The 13162-nt window shown below is 44.8% G+C and overlaps 2 protein-coding genes across 4 annotated transcripts in view; both read left to right on the plus strand.

The window, feature by feature from the left end:
* The window catches only part of LOC6045493 (phosphatidylinositol-binding clathrin assembly protein LAP), a 47852-nt gene that overhangs the window by 2770 nt on the left and 31920 nt on the right, over positions 1 to 13162 (plus strand). The window lies entirely within an intron of this gene.
* LOC119767018 lies at positions 4132 to 5098 on the plus strand. Its single transcript, XM_038254255.1, has 2 exons — positions 4132 to 4708; positions 4770 to 5098. Exons 1-2 carry the CDS (start codon positions 4258 to 4260, stop codon positions 5015 to 5017), a joined length of 699 nt encoding a protein of 232 aa, XP_038110183.1. The 5' UTR covers positions 4132 to 4257; the 3' UTR covers positions 5018 to 5098.

The raw sequence follows: 13162 nt of genomic DNA on the forward strand, positions 1-13162 counted from the left end.
GCCACCGACGTTGCTTGAGCCGGTACAGTCCGTCGCGCAAAACTGCCACCGCTGCTGTCTCTCCTCGTGACATTATCCGGCAGCCATGTTTGCCGAACCGGATAACCGCTCCCTTCACTATCAGCTTAGCCACCGAAATGAGGTTCATCTCGAGTCCCTGGATGTACAACACGTCCGTCAGCTTGATCACCGTTTGCTCTCCATTGTTGTCCACGCTATTCAACGACACCGTTCCAATCCCTTGGACATCCACCTCCTTACCGTTCGCCAATAGCACTTGTCCTCTGGGGGCAGGTTTCAGCGAATCGAAACAAGCCTTCATGCAGCAACGTGGGAGCTGGCTCCCAAATCCACGATCCATTCTTGCCGTTTGCTGGTGTCCAATACAAAAGCATACGATTTCTTGACACTAGCGCTGGCGTTGACTTCCACGTCGTCATCACTCATCTCGGCTGGACAATCCCCTTTCCTATGGCCTTCCTTACCGCATCCGTAGCAGATCAGCTTCCTCTTGAATGCCACCTTATACGCAACTGGTGTGTCTCCCGATTCACCTTCGTTCATCTTGCGCTCCTGGTCCAGAATTTTCCCTTTCACGTAATCCAGCTTAAGATCCTCGTCCTTCATGATCAGCAAAGCAGTCCGGACTTGATCGTAGCTCATCGGCAAGCTTCGCAAGAGCATCGCAACCTGTACATCCTCTCCCAGGTCCTTTCCAGCACTCCGTAGCTTCGCAAACAGTTCCTCAAGATCGTAAATGTGTGTTGCAACGTCTCCTCCTTCCGGCAACTTCCGGTCGCAGATCTGGCAGATCAAGGACACACGAGAGCACATCGATGTCTTCTGGTGCTCGTTTTTAAGCTTGAGCCACACCTCTTTCGCCGTTTTGAGCTCTCGGATTAGCGGATGCTGGCGCCTCTCGACCAGCAGCGAAATCGTTGCGCGTACTCTCTAGACTCCATCCGTCCACTCTTCATTTTCTGGAACCGGGGCTGCGCGTACTCGACGTACTTCCACAGCTTCTCGCGAATCAGCAGCATTTCCGTTTCGAACGCCCATTGCGCGTAGTTTTCGTTGCTCAGCTTCTCAACTCCAAGCTTCGCTTCCATTCTTCTCGAGAAAATTTTCTACAAACTTCCGATTCCGATTCCGTTATCGCCTTGGTTACTGGGCCCATAACCTATTGGCAGAACACGTCTTGCAAGGGCAACGAACAGAACAAGAATGATTTATTCAACAAATAACATTAAGTCAATAACAAGTCAAGGCATACTTATGCGTATCCTCAACAATTGTACTTTTGAAAAACTTTTCTAAAATGCTTAGGACCAAAAATGTAACAAAACACAGCGACAAAAGAAATAGCAACAGATAAATACGACTCAACACTAGGAAAGATTTCAGGAGAAAAACAACACCCAGTAAAATAACAACTAGTTTTTGAATTCAAACTAAAAATAAAACAGTACTTGCTTTAATGAAAATTAATAGGCACACTATAAATGGTTAGGCGCTTATACTTACATCAAACCCTACGTAATGTACCACCCCCGGCCGAGTTAAAATGCGTAACCGGAAAAGAAGGTGTGCATGCCTGGCACGAACACTCAAAGCGTGTTCTAGCGTGCTGCTCGTACTGACTCAGAGCAAGGGTGAGATGTAGATGTAAGAGCAGTGCGTGTTCGTTGGGAACCTGGTGCATAAGATCGGTCAAGGCCCGTTCTTACACTGAAAATTGCGAATTGCGAATTTGTAGTGCGCAATTGCATCGACAATGCATTGAAACATCACAAGCGTTAAGGCGGCAAGGCCTACTGCTTAAAGCCGTATCGCAGAGATGATTCGTAATTGGGTTGAGTTTGAGCACTGAGTGTTCGAACAACAACACAATTCTGAATCGACAGAAGAGGAAGAAGCGTGGGGACACGCCACCATATGCTCCGAGATTTGGTTGTATCCGTTGGGAGCACCATGCTACACTGAGCAAAACTCACACATGATTTCGCACATGATCTGACCCTGCAGTACAGAGCACTCAAATATCAATCGCAAAACACTCGAAATTGCGGTGATTGGCCATGAAATAATTTCAATAGCCAAACGCTTGAATTTTAAATGGTGTTGAAAAATAATGGTACGTACAAGCGATATACAGGTTCTCGCTTGCTAGTCGTGCAAGCTACCACTGCGCCGGCCGGCCAGTTGAAAACGGGAGAGTTGTTTATGCTACTCGTTCTAGCCTCGCTTCTAGCCATCGATAAAAGTTGCGCTAACATCAATCTGTCAAAAATCAAACCATCCACATTAACGACCCCCGGGTCTTTTGTGGTCTCTATTGCAAGTTTCTGCTCGAACCTAGGAGTCCGAAGGCTCGAATGGGGAGAGCACCCAAACCTCTTTCTACTCTAAGGAACCTTCCACCCCAGTGTTTAAACTGACGACCTTTGGATTGCGAGTCCAACCGCCGCCAGCGATTCCACCGGAGTAGGCTTGGTTTGGTGTGTTGTTTGTACTTATGGCATGGAGACGACTCCTAAACCTGGAATGACTTAACGGCCTAACAACCAAGGCTGGGACCGACATTTTACTTCCTCATCCGATGGAAGGTTGGAGCAGATGGGAATCGAACCCAGAATCATCCGCTTACAAAGCGGACAGCGTAACCATTCGGCCACGCACTGCCAAATCAATCTGTGAAATACATTAAATTCAAGTAGAAAATCACGTTGACTTCGAATAGTGCTTGTTTTGTGTAGATCTTAAGATCAATGTCAAGTGTTTTCCTCATCACTTTGAATAATTCAAGACAGTGGGACAAATTCATGAGCAAAACACTTGAAAAGCTTGAGCCACCCGAATGACAATAACGTGTCAAAAAACACCAAAAAGTTAATCGCCCAAACACTTGCATTTAATAGTAGGTCTATTCCCGTACTTGCAGAATTGCAAAATTTCTGCAGCTTCTGCAGAATTCTGCAGCCAGCATGAGTCACTTTTTTGCAGCATGTTCCCGTACTTTTCAGCTCGCTCTCTTCATCTCTCTCTTTTGCAGAAGTTCTGCAAGGAGAGAAACCGCAAAACTTTTGCCTGGGTAGCGCGTTCCAGTACTTTGGGAGCGTTCTTTTATTACGTAACGCAGTAGGGGGGGAGGGGGGGTCGGAGGCCGTGTTACGCTCCATACAAAATTTTTAAAATTTGTATGGAAATTTTGTTACGAGGGGGGGGGGGGAGGGGGCCTAAAAGTCCGATTTTTCGCGTTACGTAATAAAAGAACGCTCCCTTTTACTGCAATATTGTACACAGTTGAGTGGATTTACTCAAATTGGGTATTATTTTTTTTTAATATTTAAAAGTTTATTTCTAGAACTTATTGTTCTATGCAACTCAATTTAATTAATTATGCTTTGGTAGAAATTATACATTAGAAACAGGTCAAAACTTTGACATTAGGTAAACAATTTTAGAAATAAGAGTTGCAGGTAAGTTTAACTAATATAATTTAAAAATGACAAGCATAAATCTTTAATGGTTAAAAAAATCTAAGAAATTTTAATTTCAAAAATAAGTAAAATTTGGAAACGCTGTAAATCCAAAATTTCGAATCTTTAAATCCTTTAAATTTGAGTTTCTAACCTAAAATATGACTCCAATGTGTAGTTTTTTTTATTATTCATGATGGTGGCATTTAAGAATAAAGGAATTAAAAACTCTAAGAATTAAAAAATAAGAACAATTCCTTAACGGAGAAATGAGGTGTAAGGTATACCGAAAGTTTGGATTTTTAATAAAATGTATTTCAATTTTAAATAATATAAAATATGATGTGTAAACAACGTATGTTTAGTTTCAGAAAAATGTTATGTTCATCAATTATATAATCAATTATATTTATTATTTGTTTGGTATAGTCTAATACCTCCTTGTTGACCCCTTCGTTCGACACAATTCTATCAAATTGGTTTCAGGTATAATTTATTATTTGCCAATCAAATTTACCTATTATGTAAACATATGTAGTCTGTTCTAGAGTCTGTTCCACGGCCTGTTCAAAAACAATTAAAGATTAAAAATTAATCCTTAAACAAATATTTATTTAAGGATTATTCAACTCAAACTCACAGCCAGTCCACAGACAAACAGACGTAAATCTCTTTTTAATTCCATCAATCAGGAATATAACGGCTGATTTGAATTTAAACTTAGTTCTCGGATTATCCACCAGAATAGGATGGCGCTGCAATCAAGGCACACTTTCAAATGACGTTTAAGCTAGCGCGCCAAAAGTTTCAGGTAGCGCGCCAAAAGTTCTGTTTTTTTTTCTGCTGCTACTTGAGTGTGAGGATGGACCAGTTTGGAGAAGATTGGTCGGTGGAATTTTTGGATCCGGACCCGCCTCCGGGTGTGGATTCCGCTAAATGGTCTGTTGAGCATTTAGATAATCCTCAATCCTTCCCGGCCGAACCGTTAGAAGAAGAGACGCCGGACTGGTTTGAAAGTTTTATCACAAAACACGAGCCACAGGATGAAGATATGCCGGATGCGAACTGCGGAAGTCTACTGCTTGACCGACACGAGCCACTGGACGAAGAAATGCCGGATGCTACGAGTAACGATTCCGGTGTTCTGAACATCGGAAGATTCTTAGGCAATTCCAACAACGAGACGCCGTCCCATTCAGCTGAGTTTGTTATTTCATCCGTCGGCGTTGGTAAATTTCAACTAGATCTTGAATGAATGCAATTAGAAACTGAATTTGGTCTACATTATAGATGGTGTACCCCAACTTGACCAGGTGAATGGGTTAGGCAATGCAGTGTCCACCGGAATCGCCTCGCCAACCTCGAGCACGCAAGAGACCGCGAGAATCTTGACTCCATCGTGGTTCTCAAATCCGGCCTTCGTGAATGACGCGGTGTCCAGCGATGGCAGTTGCGCGACCCGGCCGACTTCGAGGACGCAAGAGACCGCGAGAATCTTAACTCCGTCGGGGTTCTCAAATCCGGCCGTCATGTTATGATTTATTTCATCCCTTTTTGATTGACTTAATACTCATTGTCGTACGACCTAATGATAATAAACGAAACTCAGAATTAAACCCAAAAAAATGTATAATTTTATTTAACTATGCAAAGAATACTATTTAAAACCAATGCAGTCTAACCAACTGGCATAAATAAATGTATTTCTAGTTATTCGAATGCTAAGCCGTTCATATTATCAATAATCGGATTAGCGAATTGTCTCTGCACATAAATGATTTTTCACGTTCAACGCCGAATCGCCGATGTTGGTCTCCAGGAAAGCTGGATGGCAGAAACTGGCCACTGGTAAGGTTGAAGATGTAGGTATAGACCCAAGGGGCAGGAAACTCCAAGTATAATTAATAAATCTTAGTATACTTACGTTATTCTAATATACTTGTAAGTATACTAACGAAATTTGAACCACGAATTTCCACCGCTACTTTACGCTTCTTGGCTTTGACAGTTCTGGTGCTTTTGTGTGTTTATGTTTACATTAGAGCTTTTAAATTTGCATGACCTAGCAGTTTTTAATGTTGATCAAATATTCTTCGGTAAAATTCAAATAAAACCGACATTTATCAGCGGAGCAAGCATTGATTTTAGCGAATATTGGCTGTGGGCTACGACAATTCATTGGACAGGGACAGGTTTACCTAGCCATCAATTCGCCGCAGATTTTTGCCTCGGAATAACGGTGGTGGTCCTACAATCATGGTAGAGGCCGTTGGACTGATGCACCAGACAACAATTGTTTCCTTGTGCCGAAAGTAAGCCCACCGGATGTTCACCGTCCATGAAAAATTCTTGATTCTTGAGAAATTGTTAATACAATAGAGAGCAGGTTCTGGATCAAGTGTCCAGTTGATTGATTTTGGAATGTTCCCTAAACCCTTGAGAAAGTTTTTCTCAACATATAGGTATCATCATTTTTTTTTTTTTTTTTTTTTGTATGGATTTGGCAGAAAGCTCATCCGACTCGTCCAAATTCAATCCCATCTGCAAAAAACGGCCCCGTTAAGATCCTTCATCTTCTTCTCTACAAACGCTATGTCCCTCACTTTTGCAACCGCTCAACTCGCGTCGGATTCCTCGTCATATCAAAATCAACCTCGTCATATATGATACCCTAAGTCCTTCCCGGAAACACCGAACTGGCCCGCCGGTACAACGAGTGGTCTATCGCTTCCTGCACAATCCCGAGTAACCGGTGAACCACAATCTCCCCCAAAATCATTCCCGCAACGGGTTCGCACTCAGGTTTGCACAGTCCCCGTACCAGCGCATAATCTGCAAAATCTCTTCGAAAAACACCGGAATGTAATCGCCGGAAGCGCCCCACAGGCCAACAAGAGTCGCCACTTCGAAAGAGATCCTAGCGTCGGAACTGGTCTCGAGACTAGCGCTACCCTGGTGGATTACAATGTTGATCTTCCTGGAGGTGTCGTCGCTGGAAGAAGTCACACCCGACAGAAAAAAAGTAAAATCGGTTTGATTTCGTTTTCGTTTAATTGATTTTGAAATAATTCAAAAGCCCTGGAGGAAGTTTTTTTCAATTTGCCGGTTCCGTCGTTTGTTGGTTAGGTTTGGCAGAAACAAAAAACAATTTAATAACAAAATAGTTGTGACATTTATAGACGTCACAATGACGTTTTTTCAAGATGATTCATGTTAGGGTGTGATGGCGTAAGTATACTAAAATTATTTAAGTATACTTATTAATATACTTGAGTAAAGTTCTAAGAGTTTCCAGCCCCTTGTATAGACCGAGGTATAGACCGTCGACAACAAGGTCAACCTGGTCTCATACGATTATTTGGTTGCTTGCAAGTGGACTAAATTGCTTGCCGAGAAGGTAGCTTAACCTTACGCCAAGAAATTTATTATTTAAACTCATGGCCAATTTGTGGGCATTGTTCACAAACAGCGCAGTAATACCCAAACCACCCTCAAACTGGTGCATCTTTCCAACCTTCAACCTTTGCAGCCTACACGAATGTTTCCTCGGCAAGATTTACCTAGTGCATGGCCGCAATCGGACGCGGACGTGGACCGTCTGCGTGAGTTAAGAATTTGAACTTCTTGCATTCTTCTCACATGTTGGTAAACAAATGTAAATGTTAGTAAACAAATCTCCCTCCTCTCACTACAACAAGAGTGACCGCGTTCACTCACACACTAACCAATTCTCATATACAGTGATGGTTAATGCTAGTATTGGCCACCAGATCGAGCTACTAGCTAACCTTTTTCCATTTTTTTGTGATTGATGGATTTTCGTTAAATTTGTTCAATGATTTACGTCTGTTTGTCTGTGGCCAGTCGCATCAATCATGCCGATGTTCGAACGCTTCGCTCTGATTCTCACCAGCCAGCTCAAGGATCTTAATGGCCACTTCCAGGTTGCCAAACTTCTGCTCTGTTCCTTCAGAGTGTCGCGCGACCTTTCGATTCCTCCACCATGAAATCGACGAAAGACCGACCCGTCTCGAATCGCTGGAACAGGAACCCTTCGAAGGCACAGGAAACGGTTCCGACGGCTGATCTGTCCCCACCGGTTTTGCCCTCCGTAGGTTCATCGTGGTACAGCTCCGTTAGCAGGCTCGTCGCAGCCAACACCGGCCCGGAACACGCCCGTTTTAATTAATATTCCGTTTGGAAGTTGCATCAGCACAACGCGGCGAGAATCTTGTTTCCTCCTAGAGCGCCACCGTTTATTGACCACCATCCGTCCGGTGACGGAGAAAAATCTAGCAAAACAAACTGCTCGACTGATTTGACAACGAGAACTGTCATTTGCTCTTGACAGTTCTCGCTGCCAAAAAAAATCGAGCAGTGTGATGAGAGAACGCAAGTAAAGGCAAGCCAAAAAGCAAGTTATCGCGGTTAACGCGCGTTAAAGCAAGTTAAAGCGGAAAGGTGAAAGTGAACGCTGCAAAGGTTTGAAAAGGAAGCTTTATCGCTCGGTTAGCGCGGAAGTGACATCCCCCTCGGTCCCATATGCAAAAACAGTAAGCTGAGAAAAGGATAAACGCGTTACGAATGGTGCACGCCCGAAATGTCAAAATCACGCAGTAGTACCAACATTACAAAAAAAAAGAGTGCCATGGCATGACAGCCACTTTTTTAGCTAATGTTGGTACCACTTCGCGATTTTGACATTTCGGACGTGCACCATTCGTAAATAACTAGAGACCATTAATAGGGAGACTTGTTAGACTTGGCTAAATTTAACTGGTACGTTTGTTTTGAGCATGCCAACACTGCCATTTTTGCTGGGCGTAAAGGTAAAGGCTCATTTGGATATACGTCAAGCTCGTGTCTGTTTGGATACGTCAAATTCGCATCGACCAGTCTGGAAGCGTTCTTTTATAACGTAACGCAGAAGGGGGGGGAGGGGGGTCGGAGGCCGTGTTACGCTCCATACAAATGTTTAAAAATTTGTATGGAAATTTTGTTACGAGGGGGGGGGAGTCTAAAAATCCGTTTATGCGTTACGTAATAAAAGAACGTTCCCTCTCCCTATTTAGAATCCCTTCAGAATTTTACTATAATTTTTTCCCTTGAAAATTAAAAATTTGCAAATGAAGATATCTCGAGTTTAAAGAAAAACCGCCCTGAGATTTTTTCATCGTTTGTAGAGCTAGTTCTCCCTTTTTCGAATGCACGTGGACACTTTTTTGAAATCTCATTTACTTCCCCGTTCGACGGACCTTTGCACAACTATTACGTGCGACTCAATAGCTGCTACAAAAGAATGAACAGACAGTGTCTGCCTAGTTACGAAAGCCGCTGTAAGCTGAACAACCTTAACACCTTAGCAGTGCAAAGAAATGTCAGCCGTGCACTCGTGATCTCCGACGCTTTGACTTCTAGATTGTATTGCCTAAAAAAGCAAAGCAAAGCAATCCACTTTAACGACCCCCGGGTCTTTTGTGGTCTCTGTTGCAAGTTTCTACTCATTTCTAGGCGTCCGAAGGTTATGTGTGGTGAGTCACCCAAAACCTCTTTTACGCAAATGGACCGACGTTTTACTTCTCCATCCGATAGAAGGCGTGGTCAGGCAAATTTCGTCTCGAAAAATGCCACGTCTGGGATTGAACCCAGGCCATACTGGGGTGAGAGACTACTACGCTAGCCACTACATCACCGGACCCGGTGGTGGATTGTATTTAGTGCCTTAGCTATTCTTCAAAGACTAGACATTATGGCAGCACCTTGGCACCACTGTAAATATCTAGAACGTTTGACAGTCACCAAAACCTCGTAGAGCCCACGCACTACTACGTGCGAAGAGCCCACATAACCCAGTTAACTCAATCCGAATTCTGAAACAGAATTTAATTAGAATCGTATACGAATTCCACACTGAGCTGCCCATCATTGAAAAAAACGGCTAATATCCACTTTTGGCAAAAACGAGATGTTAGCACCAGGCGGTAGAGGTTGTTCCAACGCATCTCCTGGAACTTGAATTTCAACGAAATAGTGTTTAGACTTGGCTGCCGATGCGAAAAACCAAACGGCTAATATGCCACTCTTATGGGAAATTGCCTTGACGGAGATTTTGTGACAAACACTAAAACGCGTTTTTCTCGGAATACTTGATTTGGCATAATAGCCGAATTTTCAATTATGGGCAGTGAGAGAAAAGCTCCTAATAATACCATAAGTTAAGTCTTATGAACGAGGTCCCAGCTGTGTCCATTGAGGCCCTCACGAAATTTATAAGTAAGCTTAAAAGCATTAGCAAAGCTTATGAGATCAGATCTAATAAGCGCATGCTTTACATAAGATTTTACAATGCTGTTCGACCAATGCCTTGTTGTTTTTGCCTTCCTCACCTTACTGCCCAAGTAACCGTAGGACTGTATCCAGATTTTTAAGCGAAGATGGCGTTACGAATGGTGCACGCCCGAAATGTCAAAATCGCGCAGCGTTACCAACATTAGAAAAAAAAGTTTGGCTGTCATGCCATGGCACACTTTTTTTTGTAATGTTGGTACCACTGCGTGATTTTGACATTTCGGGCGTTCACCATTTGTAACGCCATCTTCGCTTAAAAATCTGGATATGGTAGCTTTAAATCCCCTCTATATCCACATATAAAGTATGCATACAGAGTCTCAAAACGTTATATTCACTTTATACGCATGGAAGCAAAATTGAGTGACGACGGGTAGAGTTGATATAGAGTTATACCGCGGTAAAACGTCAAAATACTACCTTACCGACAGTATTTTAAATAGAAAAAAATGCTTTGCGCGCAGTGCTTTTCACGCTGGGATGACGGTTTTTGAAAGCTTGTTTCCGTTTTTTTGCTGTGTTGTGCTTCATTCGAGATTCTAAACTGCGTGTTGATTTGATGTTCAGAGATGTTTCACCTAGATGCCCTTCGCCAACCGTCTCGCACGTCCTGAAATATGTTTACACGTATGATTTTTGTCGATAGAGTCTTCCTTCAGTTAGTTGCATGAAAAAAGAATACACTAGCCAGGTTAAAACAAAGTACATATTTATTAATCAATACACTTCAAACCTTTACAAGATATTTCTAGAGAGAGCGAGGGAAAACACGACTGGTTGTGGGGAAAGTTAAATGTGGAATGAAGTTTTATTGAACGGAAAACTTAAAGTTAATGATCACCGATTGTCATTGATTACTTCGATCTTCATTACTCCTCCTCAATCAGTGATCTTGAAGTCCCATAGCAGCGCGATGTAACTCCAGTTTCTGCTTCTGTAAAGGCTTGGTCAATCCATCGGCTACCTGCACTTCGGTGTTGATATAGGTAATCTCGACATCGCCACGATCTAGTGTGTCCCGTATAAAGTGGTGACGAATGTCAATGTGTTTCGTTCTGGAGTGGAAACCACCGTTCTTCGAAACGGCTATGGCGCTCTGGTTGTCGCAGTAGATGACGATCTCCTCATTCTTCTCGATCCGGGCGCGTAGACGTTTCCACCACAAAGCTTCTTGTACTGTGGCAGACAAGGCCATGTACTCCGCCTCGCAGGTTGACAACGCCACGGTTTGTTGTCGTTTGCTGCACCACGAAATAGCTCCACCTTGCGCGATGAAAACGTATCCCGTTACAGACTACCGGCCCTCGCAGTCTGCGGCCCAATCAGCATCCGTGTACCCCTTGATGTCTGCGTTACCGTCCTTCCGATACGTCAACTTGAACTTCGATGTCCCTCGCAGGTACCGCATCAGGTGTTTGACGGCGTTCCAGTGCTTGTCTCCGGGGTTGTCGTTGAAGCGGCACAGAACGTTCACGGCGTGGCATATATCTGGACGGGTGCACTGTCCCAGATACATCAGGCAGCCCACTGCCTCCTTGTAGGGTACGTTCGCCATCCGCTTGGCTTCTTCAGGATCGGTTGGTTCCATCGACTTGGTCAGATTTTCGGCGGCGTTCATCGGTGTGGCAACCGGCTTGCAGTTGGACATCTGGAAACGAGCCAACACAGACTCAACGTACGCCTCTTGGTCCAGTGAAACGGAGTCCTTGGTCCTTGAAACACGAATGCCCAAGACGTGCTTAGCTGGGCCAATATTCTTCATCCGAAATTCACCACAAAGTTGATCCTTGACCTCCTTCCTCCAGCGCTTGCAGTTGCTGAAGATCAGCAAGTCATCCACGTACAGCGCAAGAAACAGAACCTTCTCTCCGACGACCTTGTAGTATACGCACGGGTCGTAGTCGGCACAAGTGAGACCAAACTTCTTCAACGCAGCATCCAGCTTGAGGTTCCACACGCGGCTGGACTGCTTCAAGCCATAGAGTGCCTTCTTGAGTCGGCAAACCTTCGTCTTGTCTTGGTCGTCAAAACAGGGCGGCTGTTCCATATAGATTTCCTCGGTCAGCTCACCTTGGAGGAACGCGGTGATGGCATCCATCTGGTCGATCTGGAGATTCATCCTGGCAGCGAGCGCAAAGAGGTACCGTAGGGAACTATGACGAACCACGGGGAATACGTTTCTTCATAATCCACCCCTTTCGCTGAGAGTACCCTTTGATCACCAGCCTTGCCTTGTATCGATCCACCTTGCCGTCAGCGTCCACCTTCGTCTTGTAGACCCATTTGCATCGAATCGCCTTCCGATCAGCTGGTAGTTCAGTCATCTCCCAGGTCCCGTTGCTGATGAGAGCATCGTACTCCTCCTGCATCGCACGTCTCCAGCGGTCGGAATCGTCACGTGTCAACGCTTCTTGGTGCGTACACGGGTCATCGAGATTGCGCTGTGAACAATTGGAACCAGTATCGCCATCGTGGACATCAACATGGGAATACTTGCCGTGGGGTGGGCACCCCCTATCGTTGAGCATCAACCCATGTTGGAAAACGTCGTCAACTGGTCTTTGATTTGATGACGACGGGGTGCAGTGCTGGCAGCATTCTCTCGTCGGGCAGCTGAAGTGGACGATCCGTCCATCATCGGGGCATCTGAAACACGCGAAGAGCGCTTACCATTGCACTGGACATTGAAATCTTTATACTTGCCAGGGATTGCGCGCTCCCTACCGCTGCGCCTCAACGCCTGTGACTGGGGCGGATGTGAAGATTGTCGCGGCGGGAGCGCAGGAAGTGTCACGGAGTCATCAGCATCCTCGAACTCGTCCGAACTTGTATCGGATGCCTCCTCTTCTTCCACTTGCTCGGGTTCTTGAGCAGGTTCCGGTTCTTGAGCAGGTTCCGGCTCTCGAACAGGTTCTGGTTCTTGAACAAGTTCTTCAAAATCCAACCTCACGTACGTCGACTGTGGCCCGTTGGTAGCTTTGAGAGTTGTCCTTCCGTCGCAATCCGCCAATCCTTCATCGAGGAAAGTCACGTCCCGGCTCATGAAGATCTGCTTCGATTTCACGTTGTAGAGACGATAGCCCTTCGTCTCCTCGTCGTACCCGATCAGGATACATTCAACCGCCTTCGGATCCCATTTGCGCCGCTTCTGTTTCGGGACATGGGCCATCGTTGTCGTCCCAAACACTCGCAAATTGGACAGATCCGGTTTACGACCAGTCCAGGCTTCTTCTGGTGTCGTCTGAATCCCCGTGCACGGAGATCGGTTGATCAAATACACGGCAACAGCAGCTGCTTCCGCCCAAAACGTCTTCGGCAAGTTGGCCTCGAATAGC

The sequence above is a fragment of the Culex quinquefasciatus genome, chromosome 2 (assembly GCF_015732765.1).
Source record: "Culex quinquefasciatus strain JHB chromosome 2, VPISU_Cqui_1.0_pri_paternal, whole genome shotgun sequence".
In the NCBI taxonomy this organism is placed as follows: domain Eukaryota; kingdom Metazoa; phylum Arthropoda; class Insecta; order Diptera; family Culicidae; genus Culex; species Culex quinquefasciatus.